Genomic DNA, 26,196 nt, shown 5'->3' with positions numbered 1-26,196 from the left:
TGGAGTTAAACCATTTGGTGCTTTGAACACCTCATGGAACTGAAATATTCAGTTATCCCAGGATTGCTCGCACTGTTAAATAAAATCTAACAACCTGAATTTATTGCTATGTTTTGATTATTGTTGCACTACCAATGCCACGTAGCATGTCTATTGTCATCTATAATCAAAACAAGAATTCACAGTCAACGCAAGCCTGTTGATATAGGTATTATTCATAGTGGTGTTCATTTTTAAATACGTTCTAATGGCTCAAGTTTCTATTCTCGTCAGGATGATAAGCATTAATTAGTAAACATTTTCATTATGACTGATTTTAAGTTTTATTTTATTTTTATGAATTTTTTAAGACCTGTTTTGTAATTGGTTTACGTCACCAAATTACATTATCTTGTTATTGTAGAAGAAATACGAAAATTAGAAATGATGAGCTAGTGTCAATATATTTGGAAGAAAACTTCAAGTTTTGAGTGAAAAAGTTAGGGAACTTGAAATATGATTTTTGCACACATGCATTGAATATGAATTATTTTCCATACAAACCAATCCAAACTGCCTCAAGTGTGCCCGATGTAACCTGTCCTGCTGCAACAGATATTTGCATGAAGATGATTTGTAAGAAATCCAAAAAAAATTATTTCATTTTCTAACTTGAACCAGTGCTTTTATATTTCTACTTTAAAAATATACTGAAATGTAAATGAAAGTAAGTTGAAATATTATAATGCAGTCTGGAAATTTAATGTAAAAGGTCAGGGAAACTGGCAACAATTTTATTGATATTTTGTTTCTCTTGTTTTTTCAGTCGACTTGTACTTTTTCTACAAGAAAGTGCAGAGTTTTGGTGGCTATGACTCTGTCACAGGGAAGAAGATGTGGAAGCACATTTACGATGAGCTGGGTGGCCACAGAGGAAATACGAGTGCTGCCACTTGCACGAGAAGGCACTACGAGAGGTAATGACCATTTTTTTCCTTGTGATAAGCATACTTTTTCTGATCATGTACAGGTTAACTGAGAAGAACCCAGGGAAACTTGTGACCTAAACTGGATGCTTTCTTCTCTCCCTTCCCCTTTGCTTGTGCAGTTTAATGGGCATAGTGTCCCCATATTGCCATATGTATAACTGTCCTCACTTTCCTCGTCGTCAAACTTCAACAACATTAAGTATTGTGTCTCCCCACATTTACTGTGTAGGGTTTTCTCTTTTGGGATGATACAAATACTTTTCACTAAATAAAGACAATAATGGTTAAGTGTTTTGTCCCGCAGTGTGGTCTAAGGCATTATGCTTTGGGCTCTGGCTACGGGGTGCATGCAGGTTCGAGTCTCCTGGGGGAAGCTAACAACTTTTCTCCTGAGATATTGGCCTTTGTATTGGACTGGTGGCCACTCATCATGAGGAAATTGGGGAGCTACAAATGAGCAGTGTAACACGGTCATGGAAACCCGCAACAGTGTCGTCGTGCTGACAACACATCACCCTGTAACTGGTTGGGTGATCTATCTCGACAGGTGTAAGTGAGGCCGGCAGTTGGTAGGTAGGCACGGGCTGTTGCGCCACAGATTATATTGATTGTGTGTTGAAGAACGCTGCACATTTGGCAGTGCAAGGGCAGGATTGTATTGTAAAATACTGATTGCATTACCTATGCTCCCTCTGCTCGCTTACGGCTGAAAATTTGATGACAGCACCAGAGGGTTTTTCTCAACTTCGTCGAGTTGCAATTGTTTATCTGTCCTCTATTTGGGCCTCTGTTAGAATTTTAGCGAACCATGCTGGTCTAGTCAGTAGGGTGTCTTGACTACCACACAGGAGACCCAATTTATATTCCTGAGGTTGGTGATAAGGTTGGAATTTTCCAGCCTTGTCCCTGCATAAAGGGGCTCTGAGGCACACCCTGCTTTAAAGAAGATGGATGCCTGGGGACAAACCTGGGAGGTAAAGAGACAGCCTGGAGTATGGTGCTGATCATATCTCCAAAATGGCTGAGATCGAAGATATATGCCTCTGGCATGGTGGAAAGTGTATAGGGAACTTTACCTCCTAGAATTTCCATATTTATGTTTAAATTTTCAGTCAGCAGCTACCATACATGTATTTCTTCTATAGTGTGTGGATTTATTCCTGCTCCAAATAAAGCAGCTTGTAATGTAATGTTCATTGTTGTAGCAGTCTCATTTTTTTAACCATGATGGTCTATAGTTCCAATGTATTTATATTTTCTTAAAAAAATCTTCAAAATTTTCCATATTACCACGTTCAACAACAAATCATAACAGGAGAAAATTTTCCAGGTTTCTTATAGTTTGCTATCTAATTTGTGAAGATGGGGATGAGTGATGATATGATTAAATTGATGAATAGACATCACAATGTCCTTGCCCAAGCCATGATTCTAACCCAGGACTCCTGGCGTCGCAGCACGATGTGCTAACCTCTCTGCCACGGGGGCCGGCAGGTTTCTTACAGTGTTATTAGGTTGTTGTCTTGATGTTTCAACCAATTAACATTGATCTTCATCAGGACGGGAGATAGAGTTGAAGGGCCTGTTGTGACCTGATGTCGGGCAGAAGCTAGAATTTACCATAGGCGCTTACAGAATTATCACCTACTCTGAAAATTTGTTGCTCATTATAAATGCACTGTGCTGGTCTAGTCGGTAAGGCATCTGACTTCCATGCGGAAGAGACTGGTTCGATTCTCGGGGTGGGAGATCTAAACTCAGAATTTTTCCACCCTTGTCCTCGCATAAAGCAGCTCTGGGGCTCACCCAGCCCCTCAAATCAGTGGATACCTGAGGGGTAAAGGCAGCCAGACCACGGTGATGATTACATCACCTCCAAAAAATGGCAGAGATCGAGAATGTGTGGGTGACTTTTATCTGTCTTTGTGCTATGATTTAAATTTATGCATTTATTTACGACTTGTTCCTTAGAAAAATTAAACTGAGTCTTAAAATTACAGGTTACTTCTGCCATTTGAAAGGAAGATGAAGGGTGGTGACTTGAAGTCGGTGTCACACTCAATGAAGCGTATGAAATGGCACATGGGAAAGGAATTTGGAGTTAATAGAAAGCCTGGGTTTTCCCTTCCAAAAGATTTGGATATAAAGGTATTTTATAAATTCCATTGTCTGGTACATTTAATTCCTCAGTTCATTCTATATTCATTTCGGTGATATTTTCATACATTAATTTGCGTTGTATTAATACCTTATTAAGTTGTATGATTGCTCTAAAATAAGTTATATCATTACTACTACTACAATATAAGAGAAAAATATTTATATGTTGTAAAGAATATGCTGTATTAATATGCTATGTTGGAGTGTATAAATATACATTTTTTTTTAATTCAAACTTTTTTTATGACAGTTTCTACATCAGAAATAGTCTTAGAAACTAACAAGGAAATATATTTTCGAAATTTTAGCTTTATCAGTTGCATTCTTGATAATTTCTTTGAATATGATTATATTTATTTGAAGAAGGCGGTCACTTGTGATGTTGCCATTCACTATTTTATGTAGAAATATATGGTCAGCCAGTCTGTCTCTCTTGAGGAGTTTGGATATTTAACATTTGCAGGAGGATGGACTTTTGCAAGTGTTTTGTATACGGAACTCGGTGTCGAACTTCTGTATGTAATATGTAATATTCACAATTATCGTTTTGTTGTAAACCATCAACCGAAAGCCTTTGAAATAATAATTAAAAAATAGGTATAAAATTAAAAACTTATAAGAAAGAAACTTCCATATGAAAAATTAGATGGAGTCAGTAAATAAAGACTTTTGAGTGAATAACTCCTTGTACACATTTCTGTTTTTGGAAGTAATTTTGCTAAATATGCATAAAAGGTGGTGAAATTATGCATAAAAATGTGTATAATTTTATCCACTTGTAGCCACTTTCTTTCAATGGTCAATGATTTGTGTACACATGTTTTCATGCTTCAAAAAACTGTCCTTAGCTATAAGATATCCCAAAAAATCATCTGTCTTTAATTAAATTGATTTAAACATAAATGGGTTCTAATTATGGGACACTACAACAACTTACTTAATAAATAAAATATTAAACTCCTATTATTTTGCACACATAAGCACTACTTGTGTTTTGAAAATATCATTTAGAAACAAAACAATTGATTATAATACTATTATTTTAATTCCAGAGGGAAGATACTCGATCCAAGGATGATGTATTAGTTGTTGAAAAGAAAGTGCCTCGTGTTTCGGAGACTCCAAAGGACATCTCAAAAGTGGAAGAGAACCTTCACAAGATGCCGGAGTTGATTGTCATTCCCCAGAACATGGACCAACTTGTGCCTCAGACTCAACAGAATGCCAACAATAAACTAAAGATCCCAGTTGTTCCTGCTCTGAAAAAGCGAAAGTTGGAAATACTGCAGGAAGGAGGGTTGGAAGTGACACCCATCCCTGCTTCCGAAACTACTACCACGGAAACCAGTGCTAGTGCTTCTGGGAGTACAAGTTCTGCACGGCCTTCTGTGATTCAGCACACGCAGAAGGCGCAGGTGTCGATCACGGTCACTCCAGACGTCTCCCACCTTCTCGGGTCATCGTTGAACGAAGGCAGCCATGGCAGAACTTTGGTTAACGTGCAGGACCTCAAAAACCTTTCATCTCAGTCGAACTTGCTTCAGATTTATGCAGAATCAGGGAAGTTGAATGGTAATGTGCGAGTCGACGTCCCACAGTTTTCGAAAGTACCTCGGGTGACTCAGTCTCGTTCAATTTATTCAAAGTCTGAAATGATTTACCGCGATCCCAAAGAAGAACTTCAAGACTCGAAACCTGTGTACCGGTCCAATGCAGAAGTGTTGGATTTGCGTGTGAAGTCTGAAGACATCCCTCTCAAGCTCGAGAGAAGTGTCGGAAGTGCTATAGAGATTAAGAGGATCACGAAACCTTTGAGTTCCGAGAGAAGCTTAAGTGTAGATAAAGGGCAAAGGACAAGCATTTCTGCCTACCCTATAACAGAAAACCAAAAATTTCGTGGATCATCACTGAGTGAATCTTTGAGTCCAAAACTTGAAATCACCATCGTGAGGAACCCTCCGCCGTCAACAATGACGAAAAGAGGAGTCCCGACAACATCAAGACTGTGTGAATCAAATTCAGTGACAGTTACGCCATCTTTCAAAAGGAACACAACTCAGTTGAACATTCCAAATTGTAGTAAGTCCATGCCTCCCCTAACCGAACTCAACAAGTGTGATATCACGAGAGTCCCTAGGGTCAGCAAAGATGCCAAATATGCAGCAAACGATAACAAAAGTTTGAAAACTCCATCCCATCCTAGTGTGCATTCACCATCTTTGGAGACGAGGGTACCCAGTTTCCCACCTGCTGATGTAACATCAAATTTCCATCCGCTGTTCGGTTATTTGCCGCCCGCTGTTGCACCTGGTGTGAAACCTCCTTCCTCATACTACCCAGCGTACTATTCTGCCCTGTACAACCCCCAGATGTTCCCTTCGCAGTCCTTCATGCCTCCTTTGCAGATGCCATCCACCCTGTCCTCGACGGAGCAGTTGCAACTTTACAAAGAGATGGTGCATCAGGGGTTGGGACTGGGCAATTACAGAGTACCTACTTTTCCAGGTCTTCCTAAAGATGGCGCCACTTCCATTACCCCAGTAAAGCAATCGACACCAACGTCTAAATGACAAGGACAAGAAACTATTGACTGTAAATCAGAGAAAAAAGAAGTTCACTAACTTTTTATGACAAGAGTACAAAAAGCAGTTGGAGCACTGTACATAAGAATACGAGTTCCGAAAGATGTCTTACTTTACATGTTTTGAAAACTGTGCCATGCAGTGTTCAAACAGTATCTCATTTGGAGAAAAAGTACAACTGTAGAGTTGCTAGGACCTTATTCACAACATTCTTTTTTTTTTTAATGTAAAAGGCAGTAATGTTTCATAACAGAAGCAATTTAAACACTTATAAAATAATCTAGAATGTATGCTTTTGTTGTTTGTGTTGCTCAAGTGAAACATGAAGAATTGTGTTCAGTAATTGGAATCAAGTGCGAGAAAGTATAGTTTTATCTCCCTTAATCTAGAGTTTAAATTCTTTGGTGTTAAATTAATAGCATTTATAGTTGGTTCTTTTTTTTTTTTTCATCATTTACTTTGTTATGTATTATAGCGGTGTGCATGGTTTGCAGATGATCAGAGAAGCAGAGCGAGAAAAGAAAAGTCATATTTTTTTCCTTTGTGTCAGTTTGATTCTATCTGTTGTCTAGTTGCAAGAAAAATCATTTAGTGGCCTGTTTATGATGTAGAGTGATTTAAATGATGCGACTACTACATTATAGATGTTGTTTGGTTTTTTGTAGTATGATTTTTTTTACCTAAATAATAGATATGAAGAGAAGTTTTTACTTACAGAAATCATATGTTATGTAGTGAGATTTGTCTATGTTATAGATGATTGATCGTGGCATTATTTTTGTTGTGTTGTTTTTCCTTTCAGATATTTTCATACCTGTCTTCCTCAGTCTGCAACATTTTTTCCTTTCCGTTTGCATTTCAATTCATTTGCCAGCTGAAAACCAAAGAATACAGTGTGCTTGTCAAATGTTTTATGTAAAACAAATAGGGGAAAAAGTTTTTAAGCAAACCAGAAATGCAAATGCAATTTTTTTGTACCACTAACATCTCATGTTTATGGTTTAAGAAATTGTTTTTTGTAAGTGCATCAGGAAGAGCACGGATAAATAATATAAAGAGAAGGAGTTTTGCAAGTAAGGCATTCAGTGGCAGAATCTTTATGTAGCCATTTGAAAGTAATTTGATATGCAAAGACACATTTCTCAGGGACAATTACCATATTCTATTCATTTTTTTAAAAAAATGTTTTTCTCCCATTGTGCAGTCTCATGTGGAAAAAGCTGGTGCTGAAATTTATAGCTGTATTTTCATATTTTTGGATGTGAGAGATGTGGTATTAAATAAATACAGCGAAACTGTTTTTTGTAGTTTTTCTGTAAGCCTCCATCCTCATTGGAACTTGCTGGAATGTTGCTTGGCATTCTTCTGTTGTTGAGGTGATTTTCATTTTGGCTTTTCCCAAGGAGTTTTTCCTTGCTTCCGGTTTTCTGACACATCTTGGTACCGAGAGGAATGGGGCTTAAGTGGGAAAGACTATTTGATGATGCTTTTACTTTTGGGCGAGATGTTCTCGCTTTCCTGCGAGTCTTCGAAGCTTGGCTATTGGTACTCCCACCACTAGGGTGAGGAACTCTCCCGTGTTTCCTGGGATCTTCCATATTAGAGCTTATTTTTTTGGATCTTCCCGGCTCCTGTATTGAGCTTATTTTTTTTTTTGGATCTTCCCGGCTCCTGTATTGACATTTTATTTCTCCCGTATATTTCATAAACATCCAAGATCGCGAAATTTCAACTCATTCCGAATTCAGTGAGCCATACAGTACTTTTAAGTCGACTGTAAGATCTTGCACGTTTAACCTTTTGTGGATGAAGTGACGTCATATCTTGCATACTTGATTGATGCTTAGTTCTGCAGCAGCAGTGGACCAATACATGTGGTTTAGGACTAAGAAACATGCAAATTTGTAATTTTTTTATTCTCTATTGTGATCTGTATATTATATACAATGTAAATTAATTCTTTTGTTTAATATTATACATTACATAACCATTTTCTGGAGTGATGCCACTCACTAAAAACGCTTAAATTTTGTCGCAACTAAATCTTCCATAATCTCCAGTAAATTTAATGCCAAAAGTTGAAAATATCCCTTAAATTCATGGCAGAAAGTTGGTCACCCTACCCAACACCCATCGATTGCCTCTTGGTCTCAGGAGACTAGACTTTATATCCCCTTCTAGCAATACTAAACTATTCACGTAACGTCTACTGGAAGCATGTCAACATTACAGCAAGTTCCAATGAGGATGGAGGCAGAGGCCACCGGATTTATTAGAACAACTACAAAAATCAGTTTTCCGGAAAAATGAGTACACATAAGTTTCTCTGTATTTCTTTATTTTGTTAATATATTATTTTTGTAGAGGTTTTACTTGAAAAAATCTGCACAGTGAACTAGTGTGCAAGTAAAGCTATGGTTATTTTACTAAAATTTCTGCATTTTGTAGCTGTTATTAACAAATACTGGAAGAATTTTGTTACATGAACCTTGGCAAGTACTAAAACTTATTTTCAACACAGTGTGAATATTAGTGTAAGAAATGGTGATAAGGATGCAAGAAAGATAAGTCTGAATTTTAAATTGCATATGGTATTTCGCAGTTGCAGAGAAATTGTCATTCTTTATAATAGGACAAAGGAATGTGTATAATGCTGCAGATACAATCAGGAAAGAAAGATTCTAATTGTAATGGGGAATGAATGTCATTATTTGAAGAGAAGGTATAACATGAGAAATAGAATTGTTTCTTCTTGTTTTCCCATTCCACCTTCATGTTTATTGCCAGAGTTTGTACTAATAATAATTACAGTGCATTGTTCGTATCTTGCATGGAAAGAGCTGTATTTTTTAACAACTCGACATCACATAACCAGCAAATGACAAAGATGATAATAGGCAAATTGTCCAACACCATTTTCATTGTTTTTATTCTATATGCTGTTGTTTTAAGTAATGGAATGCTGTTGATTGAAAGCAGATGTTGTTGTTTACTTATTGATATATTTATTTTAATTCATTATCATCACATTGTGGAAAAGTTGACTGAATAAAGCTGGTGTTGGGTGCAGACATATCAGTTAAAAAAATACAAACAACTGAATAATGTAACACTAGTGGTGATGTTTCACTAACTTGTGAAAAGAGGGAGCAGGTCAAGTTATACATGGGCAGTTTCAAATGTTTTACACTAAGTTCTATTAAAAGAACGTAGGACAAAATATTTCCAGACTTTCAAAATTCAGCACAGCCATTCTGGGCACATGGATTGTTTATGAATGGTACTGAATTCTTTTGTGTCATTTTTTCAGTTTTGATCATGTCAAAATCTTGTGGGAGGACTGTTGCACAATGGAGTTCAGTTTAGTTCAGTATTTTTAAATTTACTAACAATATATTTCCAAACTAATACTATAAGATGCAAGCTCCATTAAATGTACTGAACTCTTTTATTTTAGCAATATATTATACACTGGTGAAAACAATTAAAGGGACAAATGGTTTTTAATGCAAAAACAAAAGATAACAACGAAATAACGCCAAACGTGGCCACAATATCATCCCAGAACAAAACAATAGATGAGAAAACAAAGATGGGTACAACCGCCACCCATGAAAACCAAAAATGCCAAATGTCCAGCACAGCAGCTCACCGACGCTCTGTCAGTGAGGCCAAAAAAAACATGTCTAATAGGGTGTATGATCGCCCCGTACAGCAATACAACTCTGGCATCGGCGATGCATACTGTGTACGAGGGTCCTTAGCAATTCCTGTGGCAACCGCACCCACTCTTCCACTAAGGCACACTTGAGCTCAGCGATGGTTGTTGTAGCTGGTTGGAGGGTTGCAATTGAGCGTCCAAGGGCGTCCCATACTTGTTCTATGGGATTAAGGTCAGGGGACATCGCAGGCCACGGCAATCGTTGAATATCCTCTGATTGAAGGTATTCATCCACCAACTGCGCCCTATGTGGACGGGCGTTGTCGTCCATAAACATGAACTGCGGTCCATATGCTCCGCGGAAAAGTCGCACGTAGGGTGCAAGGATCTCGTCCCTGTATCGCTGACCTGTCAGAGAACCTCTATCGAACACATGAAGGTCCGTACGCCCGTCTGCCATGATGCCCGCCCACACCATCACACTCCCTCCGCCATAGTGGTCCTTTTCGACAATGTTTGAGGGCCGATATTGACTTCCCGTTTCTCGCCAGATGAGAACACGTCTTGAGTCGCTGTCCAGACTGAATCGCAACTCATCACTGAAGAGAATGCGCCCCCAATCATTATCCGTCCAATACAGGTGTTCTCTGCTCCATGATAACCGGGCCTTTTGTGCTGCACAGACAAAGGGATGCACACTACAGGGGGCCTCGCATACAACCCACCTTCATGCAGTCTCTGGGCGACTGTTATGCGTGAAATTGATGTCGCTGTTGCATTATACAGGTTTCGAGACAGCTGTGTTGCTGTCGCAGACCTATCCCTCTTGGCGAGAAGTCGCAAATAACGGTCTTCAGCCGGCGTTGTAGCCCTTTTGCGGCCTTGACCACGTCGGCGGACCACTGTTCCTGTCTCTGCGAACTGTTTCCACAGCGTGGACACCACATTTCTCGAAACACCGAGGTCCCTAAAACAGGTTGCCTGTGATTGGCCTGCCTCGAGTCTTCCAACTATCCTCCATCTTGTGGCATCATCTAAACGATGCCGACTCACCATACTAACGATGGGTAAACACAGAAATTCAAAACACACGGATTGCCCAATGCTACGGTGTTTCACAACGTACTGCGGCTCCGATCCACGCCGAGCAACTGGGTACCTCTACACACACGCGATCACAGCGCCACCGCCGTACAACGTCATCGACAACTGCGTGGCACGGTTTGTGCGCAACACACGTAGCTATCGTCTGCTCTCTTCTTTGCTTCTCGCCGTTCCATATTTTTCTTCTCTTTTAACAAATACCATTTGTCCCTTTAATTGTTTTCACCAGTGTATATTGCTTAGTTGATATCTATTGCTTTCATCTAGGCTTTAGATTCATTGAAATGGAACAGCATATGCATTAGCTGTTTAACATTTGTCTCATCAGAAGTTAATTTATTCTAGAAGCACTTTGTGGTATGCTTTATTATTATTATTATTTACAAGGAATTGCAGATAACTGGAACCTTCAATAAATATTCTGTTGCATTTTAAACTTTGCATGTGATAAAAGACATTTATTTTACAAGTTCTTGAATTTTATCTTGTCTTCCCTTGTTTTGCTTTCACTATTATGCAGTTTGCATCTTGTGAAACTCAAACTTTTTGTGGACTTATAACTGAACACTGAACAATTTGTATTATGTCTCTTGATGTGATGAATAAGAATTATGTCATACATATATTTCGATGTTCACAGCTGTTGCATTCCAGTGTTCTCAATGAAGACAGGATTTGCATTTTTCTCCCCTTTCTTGAAATGATCTCATTCTTCTTAATTTTACTTTGCTGTTTATCCCATTATCTTCTCAACATATTCTTTAGGATGACAAGTTCTCTGTGAAAACAAACCTATGCTTCCATAATTTGGCAGGTGAAACTTAATATAAATGTTTGTACACATTATTGTGGGTTGTACATCAGCTTTGATATTATTTGTTTTTAAACAATATATGAATACAAAAACAGTCATGTGGTCACACGTTTTTCCACAGTAGATAGTCATATTATCCCATACACTCTTTAAGTTTCATATAGATGTATGTGAAGTATGTTGGCCTTGCAATACTTTTTTAATTTAACACATTTGCTGCGGAAGATGCCATTGTGAGACCACATAGGGCAGAAGATTTGATGCAGTGCCAATTAAGTATTGCATCCATTCGGAGTTGTGATTTTTTTTCCCCAATATGAATTAAGAAACCTGTCTTGGCCTGAATCAGTAACACCTTTATTCATGTTTTTGTTACAATGGTTCTTGAGAAACCAGGATAAAGTCATTTGCAATTATGTGTATTTTTAATGTTTTAGAAATTGCTTTTATGTGTGTGATATTTGTTGCTTTCTGCTGAGAGATCTCAAACTGCATTTATTTCATAGTGTGTAAGCACAAATATCATTTGCCACGAAATTGCACTGAGAGAAATGATTCTTGTATTTCAGCATTAGCTTTTCAATGAGACTGCTTCAACTGTTATAGAATTTACAGAGCTAGATGTAGTAGAAAAATCACATATCACAGGATACATAGATAAACGATTTATGCATAAAATACATTATACACATTATTGTACATGCATACACATTATAGTAACATGTATATACCAAGATGTGTACGCATATGTACTTGGTGATAAAAGTGATTTAAGAAGAATATATACGATGTGATTGAGTGTTGTAAAAAATATATTGAACTCCAAATTGTATTGCATAATTGTCATAACCACATTGATCATGTAAATTCTTCCTACTTTTATAATAAAATGGAAAATATTATATAATGATGATTTTCTCTGTAATATTTGCTTAGTTAAGCTAGAATCACACAAAACTGGATTTCCAGTAGGAATGCCGTAGTTGGCGCTGGACTGGCTACCCATTTGCTAGTTTTTGAGCCTCACGATACTTGTTACCGTATTTGTCAATATACTATTGTTCCCATAAGGCATTGCACAGAGCAGACAATCTGTAAAGATGGATGAGCTATTTGAAGAATGTTGTAGTAGAATTACTGCTTTGTGCTTTTATTAAAAATTAAAAAAGAAAAGTATGGACTAGAAATTGGCTCGAAAAAGATATGGTAATCAATGCGTACTGAACAAGCTTTTTGATTAACTCTGGTATGCATATTCATACATAAGATTCGCAGGATTCATTAAAAAAAAGTCAAACTTTTAATATGCTTGTAATAATAAGGATTTTCCTTTTCAGCTAATCATATATCATATATTTCATCGCTTTACATAAATACCTAAATATTAATGCAGTGAACACAAATGCACTGCATGTCATCCATTTACATTTTTTTATTGAGAAATGAAGAATCTAACAAAAAATGTAGCAGTCAGAAACCACAGACAAAGTACTATCCTTTGCAAACTCTCAGATTATCTTCACATTGCCAAACTTTGCTCTGATTGGCTGTTCCACAGAATCCAGTCGAAAAAAGCCAGTAGCAATTAGAACATGTCCTATTCCTCCAAACCAGGCAGCCAGTTCAGTGTGATTGGGCTTTTATTTAAGGCGTTATGTGCTTGAAGCAATAATATAGTTCTGAGATGTACCAATATATGATTTACCGATATTTATAATTGGCAATGCATAATCCGAGGGGCTTCCCAATGGCATAGTGGTAATGCTGTCGCATAATCAAAGGGTCCTGGGTTCAATTTCCCTGTGGATGCACATAGTGGTTCGGATCCTGCTTTAAACTAGGTCTAGTCCTGATTAGCTGTTCTGTGCATCAACGGACGTAAAATTATCTGCCATAATCTGAGAGATTTGCTTATTCAATGTTCATTCCAAGATGATGCTGATAGTTTCATATTGGAAAAGAAATTATGCCTTAAGAAATATTTAAGTCGCTGGTTGCATTCAGTGAACTACAAGTTCAAGATATGACTGAGAGGAAATGCATAATTCAAACTCCTTATTTTTAGATCTAGGGCTTGAGCGAGGCCTCCGAGAGATACTTATAACTTATGTACGGGCCTCACGCCAGCTTTCATGACGTCACAGGATTAGTCAAGTATAGTCCATTTACAACATTTAACAACGTGCATTGTAAGAGTATAATATTTAGTTTACTGAGTGAATAGTCCTCTCTTATTCGTTCAGAACGTTGCTTTCACCTGAAGAACGTTTCAAATGTTATATGACATTGGAAAATACGTAAATAATATTGATAAAAATAAAATCCAATCTTTACCATTTTGCATAAAGAACCTTTATTTTTCAAATTGCCAATGGAAAAAAAGGCAATATAGATAAAATTTCATCCTACGTACATTTGGAACTTACTGTAAGTTCGTAAAGAATTATCGCCGTTAGTATATAATTTCTATTAAATTGCTGTGGAATGAGAACTTACTGTCCAAGTTATGTATGCAAGATAATTTTGTAAAAGTTTACGTACAGATGGTTGAGGAAAGAGCTTGTAAGATTAGAATTTCATATTAAATAAGCTTTCCAACTTTCGAAACTCAATTCCCGTGTCTAATTTGATAAATGTTTAATTTTCTATAAATCTGGTAAATATTTGGAAGCAGGTTGTAGGTTACATTTTTTAAAAAATATTTTTCGCATCAAAATCTTAACATGCAACCAAAAAGAGAAAATATTCTAAAAATGGTAATGCAACTAACGTCTAGGTTAACCTATTTGCAATAACTAAATGCTAGGAATACCAAACTTAAATAACCTAATTCAAGCCTATGAAAAGGGATTTTCGATCGCACAGAAAATGAAACGATAATATTAATGCAACATGAAAGCAACTTACTTTAATTAAGAAGCCCAAAGCAAAAAGTAAGAGAATACAATAAACCTCATGCTCTATCAGGAGATTATTTTTAAAAGAAAAGAATATCGTATTCTAAAGTCCTAATAATTATATTCCTTTTTGGTAAGCATGCTAGATAATGGTAAAAACCAAGAGACAAGTTAGCAAAGTTATTTTTCAGGATAAGGCGTACGTTTTACAGTCCCGTGCGAATTAATCGGAACAAGCTGCTTTTTGTCTGAATTGTTAGCACTTGCCCAGTGGGTGGCAGCAATGTACACGCGGTAGCTATTTTTATCTCCCGCGTTTTCTGTGCATTAACTTGAGCATTGTTCACACGGTCGGGCATCTCGTGCGTTGATCCTTTGCGTTTGTGTACATATCTATGCTTTCGTAAGTGTATTTTGTTCCGTATAATCAGTAGGCTAATTGTGGCGGAGGTGTCAGTGAGATTCTGCCAATGGATACAACACCTAGGAAACGTTCTGCGATTGTGACTTTATCGTAAAATACGTCTATGACACAAATGGAGATAGCTGCAAAATTCTCTGTTGGTGTAGATACCGTAAATCGAATTATCAAGCAGTACAGACAAACTGGTTCCATTTCACCTAATTAAAAGGGCCAATGTGGGAGGAAGAAGAAGACCGTCATATGATGACAGATTTCTTCTCGGGAAAAGTAAACAAAACCCGGTTCTAACTGTAGTGGAATTGACACAGGAATTGAGGGACAAAGGAGTGCATTTGGACGTTTACAATGTATGACGTAGACTTCTTGCAGCTGGACGGAAAGCCAGGAAACCATTGAAAAAACAATTTCTTTCGGCTGCAATGCGCAAGAAACGTCTCTCGTAGGTCCGTGCTCATCGAAATTGGACAGAAGACGACTGACTGGATGAAAGTTGTGTTCTCAGGTGAAACACATTTTCAGGTCCAGGGACAGAGGGTTCAATACGTGCATCGGTCGAGTAATGAATCTGTAGCGCCAGCACATCTGCAACAGACCGTAAAACACCCTGACAAGAAGATGTTTTGGGGATTCTTCGCCCATGAAGGACCAGGATCATTAGTGCCATTTGATTGTATGATGAATGCTGACAAATACATACATGTTTTGAGAAGGAAAATTATTCCAGTGCTCCAGGAGAAGCTTCCAAATCGTGACGGCATTTTCCAGCAAGATGTGGCTTCTTGTCACACTGCCAAAAAAGTACAGAATTTTATGAGTGAGAACAATATTCGAGTGTTCAAGTGGCCAGGAAACTCTCCGGATCTAAATCCAATTGAGAATTTGTGGCTATTTGCAAACGACGAATATCAAAACTGAACTGTTCCAGAAAGCAAGCAGTGATTGAGTCTCTTGTTCGTGTTTGGTTCCATGACAATGAACTTAATGCAATATGTTCAAAGCTTGTAGAATCTATGCCAAAAATTGTAATGGAAGTTATAAAACAAAAAGGAGGACTTAACTTATTAACTATTAGAAATGATTATCTGTTTGTACCTTATGTGAAAAATGAATATATGTACAAATATGTTTGAAAAAGTTGAAGTATTCTATGTTGTAAGACAATAAATGTAAATTTTTGGATGTAATTGCTGTGTTCCGATTAATTCGCACGGGACTGTAATATGTATCAGCGTGTTTCATTCATCCCTAATAACGACAATTTACTTCTAACTGTACCTGGACATGTACTGATATCGTGTCATGCAAATATTCGCTGACATAAGTTGGTAATTATATTTTCCCTTTGTGCTTGTGATATTTAGAACAGGTGCTCTGTAAGCAGGCTACATTTCAAAATGTAACAAGTTTGTACATCTAAGTCCCCAGCTAATGCTAATGTGAGCATGGGCATAACAAAATTTTTTCCATGGGGGAAACAAACAACACTTTCCCAGGGGGGGGGGGGGGATGAAGCTTTATTTTGAATTTTTTGAAAAGTCAATAACGTTTATTTTACTTTCATATAAAGCACTGAGCAGAAAGAATTCTTCCACTACTCATTTTCCAGTGGGGAGTGGGGCAAGTGCCCCCGTTGGATACTCCCACCCCACATGAGTACAATTGCTGTGTGTGTGTCTAAGGCCTTTCTTTCCTTGAACCTTTTGTTATGTGCATAAAAAAATGCCAAAACTATTGAAATTTGTTGTAATGTAACTTTTATTTAATTTTATATTGTATTCAGAAATTCGAAAATTGTTGCAATATATATTTTTTTATGGATGTAATAAGGTGCATCTAGATTTGACAGTGATCATTGTTGAAGGTGGTTTTGCTGCTGATGCATCCACATTGAAATTTTTTTACAGATTTTTTTTTGGAGAGTTGGTGACATTTTGACATTGACTTAATCTCAAGTGAGGGAAGATATGCTATCCCCCCGCTAGCAAAATTTTTACACACCAGCTCTCTCACTGATACTATTTTAAACCATAGGAGAATCCTCCCCCAACCTAAGATAACACCAAGGATCGACCAAACATACCCCCAGCTAACATTTTCTCCTTCAATCACTGGTTTACAGAGCCACTATCTTGCGAGCTGAAAAAGGAAAACTAGAAATTAAATATCTAATGAACAACAATGAAAAATATTGTCATTATTCCCACCATGTTCCATTAATTAGATCCAATACATGTGCATTTTCAATATGAAAAGAACCATAAATGGTACGGAATATTTTATGCATCATAGCCAATGGTGTGGCAAGAGTTTTTTTTGGAGGGCGGGGTAAAATTTCACTGCAATATGTGTGTGTGTGTGTTGTGCATAACAGTAACATTCAGGATTTGTTTTGTTGTGCATTTGCACGGAGGGTGGGTGAGTGGGGAGATAGTGCCACACAGGGGTAGAAAAATACAGGGTGCCGGTCACCATGGTGCCTGAAAATTTTCACCTGACACCAGGATTTTTAAATTCAGTGCTAGAGAAATATATGTTTTTTTAATATTTCGATTTCGCTTATGGAAATTTTCATTACTTTTTTATAATAACTAGTACAGTATTTGTTTGTTAATGTTTGTGTTTTTTTTGTATCATTAAATGAAAATAATAAATATGCCTTTTTTTTTCTTTTGCTGCAAGCCGAATTTTAAAATGCAACTATTATTATACCTGCTCCAAGGCAGGACTGAGACTGCCAAGAGGACGGTAGCAATTTTCCTCAACAGGGTGCCAATTTTGAGAAGTTTTTTTTTGGGGGGGGGGGGAGTGTCAAATGTGCATTTTCAGAAGTGTACTGTGATTCTACGTGGGCCAGTCCGGCCCTGGCTAGCTCATGAGAAAAAAGGGACTGGCACCTGAATTAGTTTTTTCTAGCCTGGTGCCACACATGCAATGAAAGGGAAGGAGATTAGTTCAGCATGGACCATTGGAGTAAGCAACAGTGTGTGTCATCAGTACAGCACATCATAAGAACAGACTCGATCATATAGAATCAAAATTCCTTTTGTGCACAGTACAAGTATAGGAAGGTACCATCTGACAAGCCATTTTACAAGTGAGTTCGGTAATAGCAAGAAACATTCAATCCTTGGTCCAACTAGGTCTGCAAGAACACTGGAATCCAGGGATGGAGTACGGGAAGCCTAACTTCAGATTGGGCCATGTCTGAATTTGAGAAATCTCCCAGGCATTCTGTATAGGGGACTCGGACGGCTCGTATTAATGCCTTCTTCCTCAAACACACCATGTGTTCAGGGATTACTGGCATACAACCACTACCTTGAAGACCGACAGAACCAGTCTGAAATGTTGACATGTATATATAGAAACCATAAATGTCCAAACAATTCACCATGAATCTAAATTTAACAGCCTCACACTTTTTATGGGAATAGTGACACAATACTCGGTTTTGCAGTTGACCAACTATCTCGTGAATTAGAGAAAAAATGTCAAGTCATTACTAACATTCCACCTGACGAGTGTCGTCCAATGTGGTTAACCATGCTCTACTTCAACAGATGGGAGATATGTTTAGACTTCAGTGCAATATTTCTTATGGAGAATGAAAACATTCAATACTTAACGTTACGTTTTCATTCATCAGAACATTGATTTGGCATTATTTTATTGGAATTTACATTTAGTAATGATTTCTTATGACCTTAATAATCGACTTATAAATTCGCTTACACGTCAAAAGCGGGCCTCCCCGATGACGTAGTGCTGACACCGTCGTCTTGTAACAAATAGGTCCCGAGTTCCATACCCAGTGGAAGCACATAGTGGTTCATATTCTACTTTAAACTGTAGGTCCACTTTATGTGCACAAAGAACTCAAACAATCAAGTGAAACGCGAGGAGAAGCTCAGCCACCCTGATGGCTATAATATAATACAGGGAGGTTATTTCAGTTGTTTACCGCCAGAGCGTCGGCTGCTCGACGGCCTCTTCATGCAACAGGTCCCGGCAAATTGCGTTGCAGGAAGTCTGTAACAGAAACCGCTTGTTTTGTAATGTTTCCACTTTTCACAATTACAATTGAATAATAAATGCCTTTATTGATCTGGCATGTTTCGGCCTCGTGGGCTGCTTTTACAACAAACCCTTGTGAAATACATATTGCAATTGGTACTTTACATAACACTTCCTGAAAATCAGTTTTACAGTAAAAAAAACACAGAATATAACCAACCAAAGGTTGGCTATACATCCCCAATACATACAAGCACCACTCCACTCCAAGAAAAGTACAAGGCTATTTCACTCCATGTAAAATTAACAGGAGTAGACATTCCCAGATATACTAAGATTAGCAGGAATTAGGCCTAAGTCCCTGACCAAAATTCATTAGTTATCAAAATGATAACATTTTGTGTGTAGGCATTATACAATGAGCACATGTTGCATTTCAAGCAAATTTTTTATTAGTAAACATATTTTCAGGATAACATTTGTGCAAGCACAAATAAACCCCAAAAACATAAAAAAATCGATGTTTTTGACAAAAGACAATCGATCTCACAGCACCAGTGCCACCTGTTGAGAGCCAGTGGAACTAGCCCTGACTAGACTGCCACCTGGTGGATTTTTTAAGGTACTTGGTGAAAGCAAGTAGCCCAAGGTGCTGGGGACCAATCAGATGGCCTCCTGGGCGTGGCTTCCAGACAATAGAACTGTGATACTACTTAACATGAGAGGACGCCATCTTAAAAACACTTGTTGTTTGGTTTTGAAGGAGTACACATCGATCCAGCAGTTTGGGCCAGAGTAGGCCATTGGAGAGGGGGAAGAATGGTGCGGCCATTGTTTCCAAAGTGTGGAAATCCCAATAAGTGCATAGAACTAGTCCAATAGTGGATAAAACGGGACAAATTGCAGGGTTTAAAGTGTCCTATAGTGCATGGAACCTTAAACCATGAAAAAACGGAACAATTCCAAACCACATGGTATGGACAAAGGGCCTTCAGAAAACCAAGGTGGTTTGTATCCAAAGGCATCCAAGTTTATTCAGCACATCCTTTGTTAGATATCTCCCTGGAACAGTGCATTTGTATTTAAACAACCATCTGCCTTATGACCCAGTCATATTTCTAGTGTAAATTCTCAGAAATCCCCCCCCCCATTCAAAGTTGGAGTGGTAAGTGAAATTTCCAAAGGCCCATGTGTGATGAAGTGGAAGCAGACTATGTAAGTACCATGCTCTTGTTACCTATTTGTTGGTTATCTATGTAAAAACACACCTATAATTTTGTTCAGTGCTTGTGTAGAATTAAATGTGAGAAACCCAAGAAGATTAAATGTGTCATTCCAACGTCTTGGTTTTTTAATTCATATTTGGGTGGATAAGTCCGGGAAGCGCGCCACTCGCTCCGGATTAAATAGGCTAAAAGTCCCTATGATAAACCAGCAATCATTCCTCGGAATGGATGCTGGTCAGCTGGGGACATCCTCCATGTATATGGTCAAAGGAGGACAGTGTAGAGCTGCACGGGGATAAGTACGTCCAGGTTACATAGCCAGGTAGACTTGTAAATTCAATCAGCCCAAAGTTGGTGAGTAGGTTAGGTTCACATATCCTATTATCGGCAACGTAACCTGCAGGCACGGATCCCCGGACCATTCGCGTCTCGCGGATCGCAAGAAAAATAAAACATTTATACTTATAATGTAAGCAATTAATGTACTGAAGATACAGAGTTAAATTTAAAACCACACTCAAAATACTATTATTACAGAGTTAAAACAGAAACTCAGACCAATACCTCATTGCTGTTCATTACAGAAAAGACAAAGCCAGGCACTTTTTTTTGGACAGTAGATGTATATTTAAATTAATTTTGTGTTTTGCAGGGTGGAGCTACCCTGAGGTAAGAGGTGGCCAAGAATTTCCAATGAGACAAAACTTGGTTAATTGAAAAATAGGGGATGGAGATGCAGAGGGAGAAAAAAAGAAAACATTGGTTCTCAGTTCTTCGATGCGAAATGAAAATTTCCAAAATTTTCGTGCTCATGCCCTAAACTCCTTCGTGTATGAATTTTATTTGAATTGCGAAGGGCAGGATCGAACGTGACTGTTATTCGATTCAGCATCTCACCTTCAAAAACTCTGGATTCGAGTCACGTGATTAGTTTGGGGGGGGGGGGGCAAAACGTAAGATTTTTTTTCTATCAAACTATTATCAATTAAATTATGTTCCTTTCCAATTTATTGATTGAGTTGGTGTTTTAAGTCCACTTTATGCACAGTAAGGCTAATCGGGACTGGTCCTGCAGTGTAAAGTGGGATCCGAACCACTATGAGCATCCACCGGGTATCGAACCTGGAACCCCTTGATTACAAGGCGACGATGAAACCATGCGCCATCGGGGTGTATAAAATCCACATATAAATGCTAGTACGTGTTTTAGTAATATATTTATATACTTCGCGGTTGCTAACGAAAGCCGATGAAAAATTGAGAAGAAATAACAAGTCGGTCTTATTTCTGTGTTCTGGGGATAGCTGTGTTCAGTGTCCTTAGAGATGAGGCTCTTTGATGTCCATTCTTTTTGTAAGTTTTCGATATTATTCCAGTCAAATATATGAGAATCCCAAATTAATTGTTTATGTTTCTTGTTAAAACAAAAACTCTCCTCCCCGGAAGAGATTGGTGGTGGGAAATTTCAGGACAAGATCATTGGTGGGGGAAAATTCCCCACGTCCCCCCTACATTTCGCACCCTGCGTTTAGAACACTCGGGTTTACACGCCAATTTCTTCAATATAAGAGGTGATATGGTAAAAAAAAAAAGTACCCGGAGTTTTTAAATTTCCTGCAGTAAACTACAGTTTTCTTCAGTTAATCTATAGCTATATTGCAAATTTATGTATTTATCCTACTTTTACGTCGCTTTTCCGTCATATTGTTTAATGGTTAGTATGTATCTTCTCTAATGTCAAATTTCTTCCCACTTTTGGGTAATCGCGACAATGACTACGAGCAGTATTCGAAGTCGGCGTGCAGGAGAAACTCCCCCACCCCCACCAACACCAACCAGCACAATCTAAGTATGACCCAGAGGCGTGGTGTGCATGTCACCGCTGTTACCGAAGGTAACAGCAAAATATAAAGAATGAAGAACCTGTATTAAAATATTATTACATACATAAACTGGTAATATTGTCGTAAAGTAAATATTGCAGACTGACTTTTTTCTGACACCGACAAAAGGGAAGAGCAGGACTGTTTCGGTACCGTCCTGAGGCAAGGGCCTTGAGACCACGCAAGGAAGATTTCGCGTTTCGGCAAAGACTGACCGCGGGAGGAGGAGGCGGGTTATTGCCATGCCTGTTTAGCCGCCACAGTTGCCGGTGATCCTTACCGGATACAGATCAGTGTTGCCATATTCAATTGACAGAAGAGAGCTAAGTCGCCTAATCGGGTCTATCTTACTCTGAAGGTGTCCAGTCACACTAGGGAACGATGGCGCTGTGGTAGCGTCGCCGCCTTGTAATCAAGGGGTCCCGACTTCGAGGCACAAGTGGTTCGGATCCCACTTTAAACTGTAGGCAGAGTCCCGATTAGCCTTACTGTGCATGAAGTGGACTTAAAACGCCAAATCAAAATTTAAAAAAATGTTAAATCACACTGGGGAAAAACAAACTACCAAGTATTTACACTAAATATCAGCGATTACGAAAGTCCACTTTGTCCTTTTTCGACATCATGGGCGAGAAGGAGAGGAGAAGGATGGGGATGGTCAAGGGGTCTGCTGTCCTTCTAAAAATGTCAACCTAAAATTCTATATTTCACACATACGATATAATATTATTTCGGTTACAGGAATTTGTGATAATTGTTGAAAGGGCCGATTGAGATTGACATACGTTGTCGCAGGAATGCGATAATTTCGGATTGAAGCAATGTTTTTGAGGTAGCAGAACTGTTTTTGAGTGAAAACATTACTTACAAGCATATTTTCCCGATTGTTATCATAGCACGTACAACGTTTTTTCTTTGGTTTCGCTATTATTCGTCGGACAACGTCAACAACACAAAAGGAGACGAGCAGTGAATTTTTATATTTAACTATCTAAGTATTTATACACCATAAAATACAGTATTAATATTTATTAAAGGCCCAGGCACCTGATGTCTGTGGTTTACAAACAATTCCGGAATACACAGATTAGTCAGCTTCCGGTGTGAATTTGTTGAGATATATTAGACCAAACTTAGTGGTTACTTCACTGAGTACTTACATCTTCGATGTAACTACTTAGGTGTTCAATTCACTTGGCGATAAACACGCTGAAAAACACTTACGTTGAACACTTAGGGGGAGTTGGGGGAAAGCACAAATCTTGCTGATACCGAGTTCGATGTCTTCAATCTTCTAATCCTCCTGTCGTTGGTTCATAATAAACATGTAGCCTCTCTTCTTTAGTAACCTTTTCTCAGGTTCTGGTAAAGATACTGCACAGGCCGATAGTTCACTCACAGTTCGTTCCTTAGATACTATATCTCTTTCCGGCTGAGATTATGGCCGATAGTTCACTTACAGTTTATCTTTGCCCGCGAAACCAGTAACCAACGTAACACGGATCCTAACCGTATCAATGCTTGAGCCGGACTGTCTTCTCTGCAACGCACATCACCGTTCCCCAGAAAAGACGTTAGCTTATCTTGCCACCAAGGGCGGGTCAACTTTTATAAGGGGAGCGTTAAGATCGGATACAACAGCCCCCTCCCCAAAAAAGTTATTATATGGACATTTATGAGAGATAATAACTTAATAACCATTACAATTTTAAACGACACCTTCAATTATTAGACGAGCCTCGTACATACAAATTTTCACCATTAGTATTATTACTTCAATTATTAAATGTTATAAATGATTAACAATAAAAGAGAGTTACAAAAGAATGTTTTTATTTTTTCAAAGTTCAAACCATATTAATTTTTATAAAACATCTTTGGAGATTAAATTGTTTCTCTTGTTTCTTGACTCCTCCAAAACTCAAGTTGGCATTATGGCGCCAATCTACAGCGAAACTTGCAAATCAAACATTTTTCCACTCCCAACTTAAACATCTTGCATATTAATCCAATTATTCAATCAAGTACAGATCATATATACTCCACATACAATATAATTACATAGACACCAGTATGCTTACACACATTTAGAAAACATTCTCAAACAATATATATCAAAAGCAGCTTTTCTTTAGTATCGGGATAATACTTAATGAATTATTGCTGTAATGAATTATTGCTGTAGATTGCTATTACGTAAAATCAATAATTTTGAGTGTTCTTTTTAACTTAAATGTGTCACCTTTGTTTGAACCAGTTTGCTTTCATAAATTATTCAAATAATATTTTTCTCCTCTCACATATATTTAACATTCTAGTATTTTCTTTTGTTTCATTTTACATAAACCTTTCAACAATTTTCAGACTGTTCTTCAACCCTTACTTTATCACATTAACATCCTCTTTTACTTTTTGTAACTTTGTTAAATATACCAACTTTTCTTTTTTCTAACACTCATAACCTGAAATAAACACTTGAGCGAGCTTCGATAGAATTGTTCCAAAAATAACTTTATTGCTTTTATCTTTAAAAAATATCACCCTACTTGATCAAAATAATTTTAACAGTAAACCTTCTTGTTTTTGCCATAACCTCTACTTTCCTTTCTCTTATACAAAGTATCATCAAGTTCAGATCACTAATTCGGAAAAATTTCCAATTTCTTTACGATTCACCGCTCAATAGCATATATCTTCTATGACTAGTAACAGAATCTTGAACATTCATATTTACGTCACATCAGCATGTACTTTAATACACAACTGTAATAAATACCGGTCCATCTTCGACCTTATTTTAAACAGCTATTTTCCGGTTCGCCTTCGACCTTATTTTCAACTTTTGTGCATCTCTCGCACTTTCGTTTTCTCTTAATTCACACTGACATTTTATCATCTGTATGTCCAAGAACTCTCGTTACTTCTTTCTTCTATTAATGCTATTTATCATTCCATTAACACTATACCATCTTTCATTCTGAAGAACTTCCCAAGTATATCTCCTTTCAGCGTAAATGTTCGATCTTCTTTCTCATTCGTTCTTCACTCTATCTGTGCATAATCATAGATAACTTAGAGGTTTACTTATATTTTTAAATCTTACTCTTCGCATTTTTTTTAAATGAAATATTAAATCTCAAAACTACTTTAACAATTTCATAATATACCGACTCGTTCAAATGTCTATTGAGATTAATAGCAACCAGTGCGTCTACCAAAAGTACAAGTAGCAGCAGAGTTCCTCATTGAACCATAACTAGTTCAAACAACTATCAAAGAATATATATACGAGGCGCATCCAGAAAGTAAGTTTCCCTATTTTTTTCCCGTGAAAGTAAACATAATGAGCCGTGTAAATTGCGCATGCGCAGCAGAGCTAAGACGTATCAATCATATGCCAGGCGGACAGATCCCGCCCGGCGCCAGTAGCGTGGCAGCAGTGGTCCGAAATGGAAGCTCGTATTCCTTCTCCCGCCGCATGCCAGTAGCGAGGCATCAGTGGTCCGAAATGGAAGTTCGTATTCCTTCTCCCGCCGCATGCGAGGTTCGGTCGGTGATAAAGTTCCTGAATGCACAAAGCATTGCGCCAATTGACATTCATCGTCAGCTCTGTGAGGTCTATGGGCCGAACATTATGAGTAAGCAGATGGTGCGTCGCTGGTGTCGGCAGTTTTCTGGAAGGTCGTCAAAGTGTCCATGATGAAGAGCGCAGTGGGCGTCCGTCCCTCATCACTGATGATCTGGTTGAGCTGGTGCGGCAGCGCATCGTAGAGAACCGTCGCTTCACGATTACGGAGTTGAGTAGCCTTTTTCCGCAGATATCGCGATCCGTGTTGCATGAGACTGTCACGCAGCGCCTGCTGTTCAAAAAATTGTGTGCCAGGTGGGTGTCGAAAAACCTGACACCCGAACACAAAATGAAACGTTCAGGAGCAGCACTGACATTCCTAAAACGGTACCATGATGACGGCGATGATTTCCTCGACAGGAAATCGTTTTGGCAACGATGAAGAGCTGAAGACGTCTGTCACACGCTGGTTCCATTCACAGGCGGCAGAGTTCTACGACAGTGGGATCCAAAAGTTGATACCACGATACGACAAGTGTCTCAATTCTGGTGGTTGCTATGTTGAAAAATAGCTGAACCTTTGCTGTACCTGTTGCCAATAAATGGTTTCCTGAAACTGTGTTGGTTTTTTTTAAAAAAAATAGGGAAACTTACTTTCTGGATGCGCCTCGTATTTACAGTTTACATTATATTTGACTCTAGATAACATTTATACATTTTTAGTCGCTTATTTCCATTAACAGCTTTTCATACACATAATATAACAATCACAAATTTATGTTCGATATTTAGAGCTTGTTGTTCTTTCAACTTACTTAAATAAGAATTCCTCTTTCCTTTCTTTTTCTAAGCCAAACTTTTTCTTCTTCCTCTTCTTCCAACTTTCTTCAAGTAG

General features: G+C 38.1%; 1 protein-coding gene across 1 annotated transcript in view; it reads left to right on the top strand.

The window, feature by feature from the left end:
• The window catches only part of LOC146004378 (uncharacterized), a 134,150-nt gene extending 121,962 nt beyond the window's left edge, over nucleotides 1-12,188 (top strand). The window contains exons 7-9 of the mRNA XM_083143179.1: nucleotides 806-956; nucleotides 2,969-3,116; nucleotides 4,181-12,188. Of these exons, the coding sequence (XP_082999305.1) occupies nucleotides 806-956; nucleotides 2,969-3,116; nucleotides 4,181-5,698 (1,817 nt within the window). The 3' untranslated portion in view covers nucleotides 5,699-12,188. The remainder of the gene's footprint in view (nucleotides 1-805; nucleotides 957-2,968; nucleotides 3,117-4,180) is intronic.
• Nucleotides 12,189-26,196: the final 14,008 nt, after the last annotated feature.

The sequence above is a fragment of the Lepisma saccharinum genome, chromosome 21, assembly GCF_977018435.1.
Source record: "Lepisma saccharinum chromosome 21, izLepSacc3.1, whole genome shotgun sequence".
Taxonomy (NCBI): Eukaryota; Metazoa; Arthropoda; class Insecta; order Zygentoma; family Lepismatidae; genus Lepisma; species Lepisma saccharinum.
This window is presented reverse-complemented; position numbering and strand designations above follow the sequence as displayed.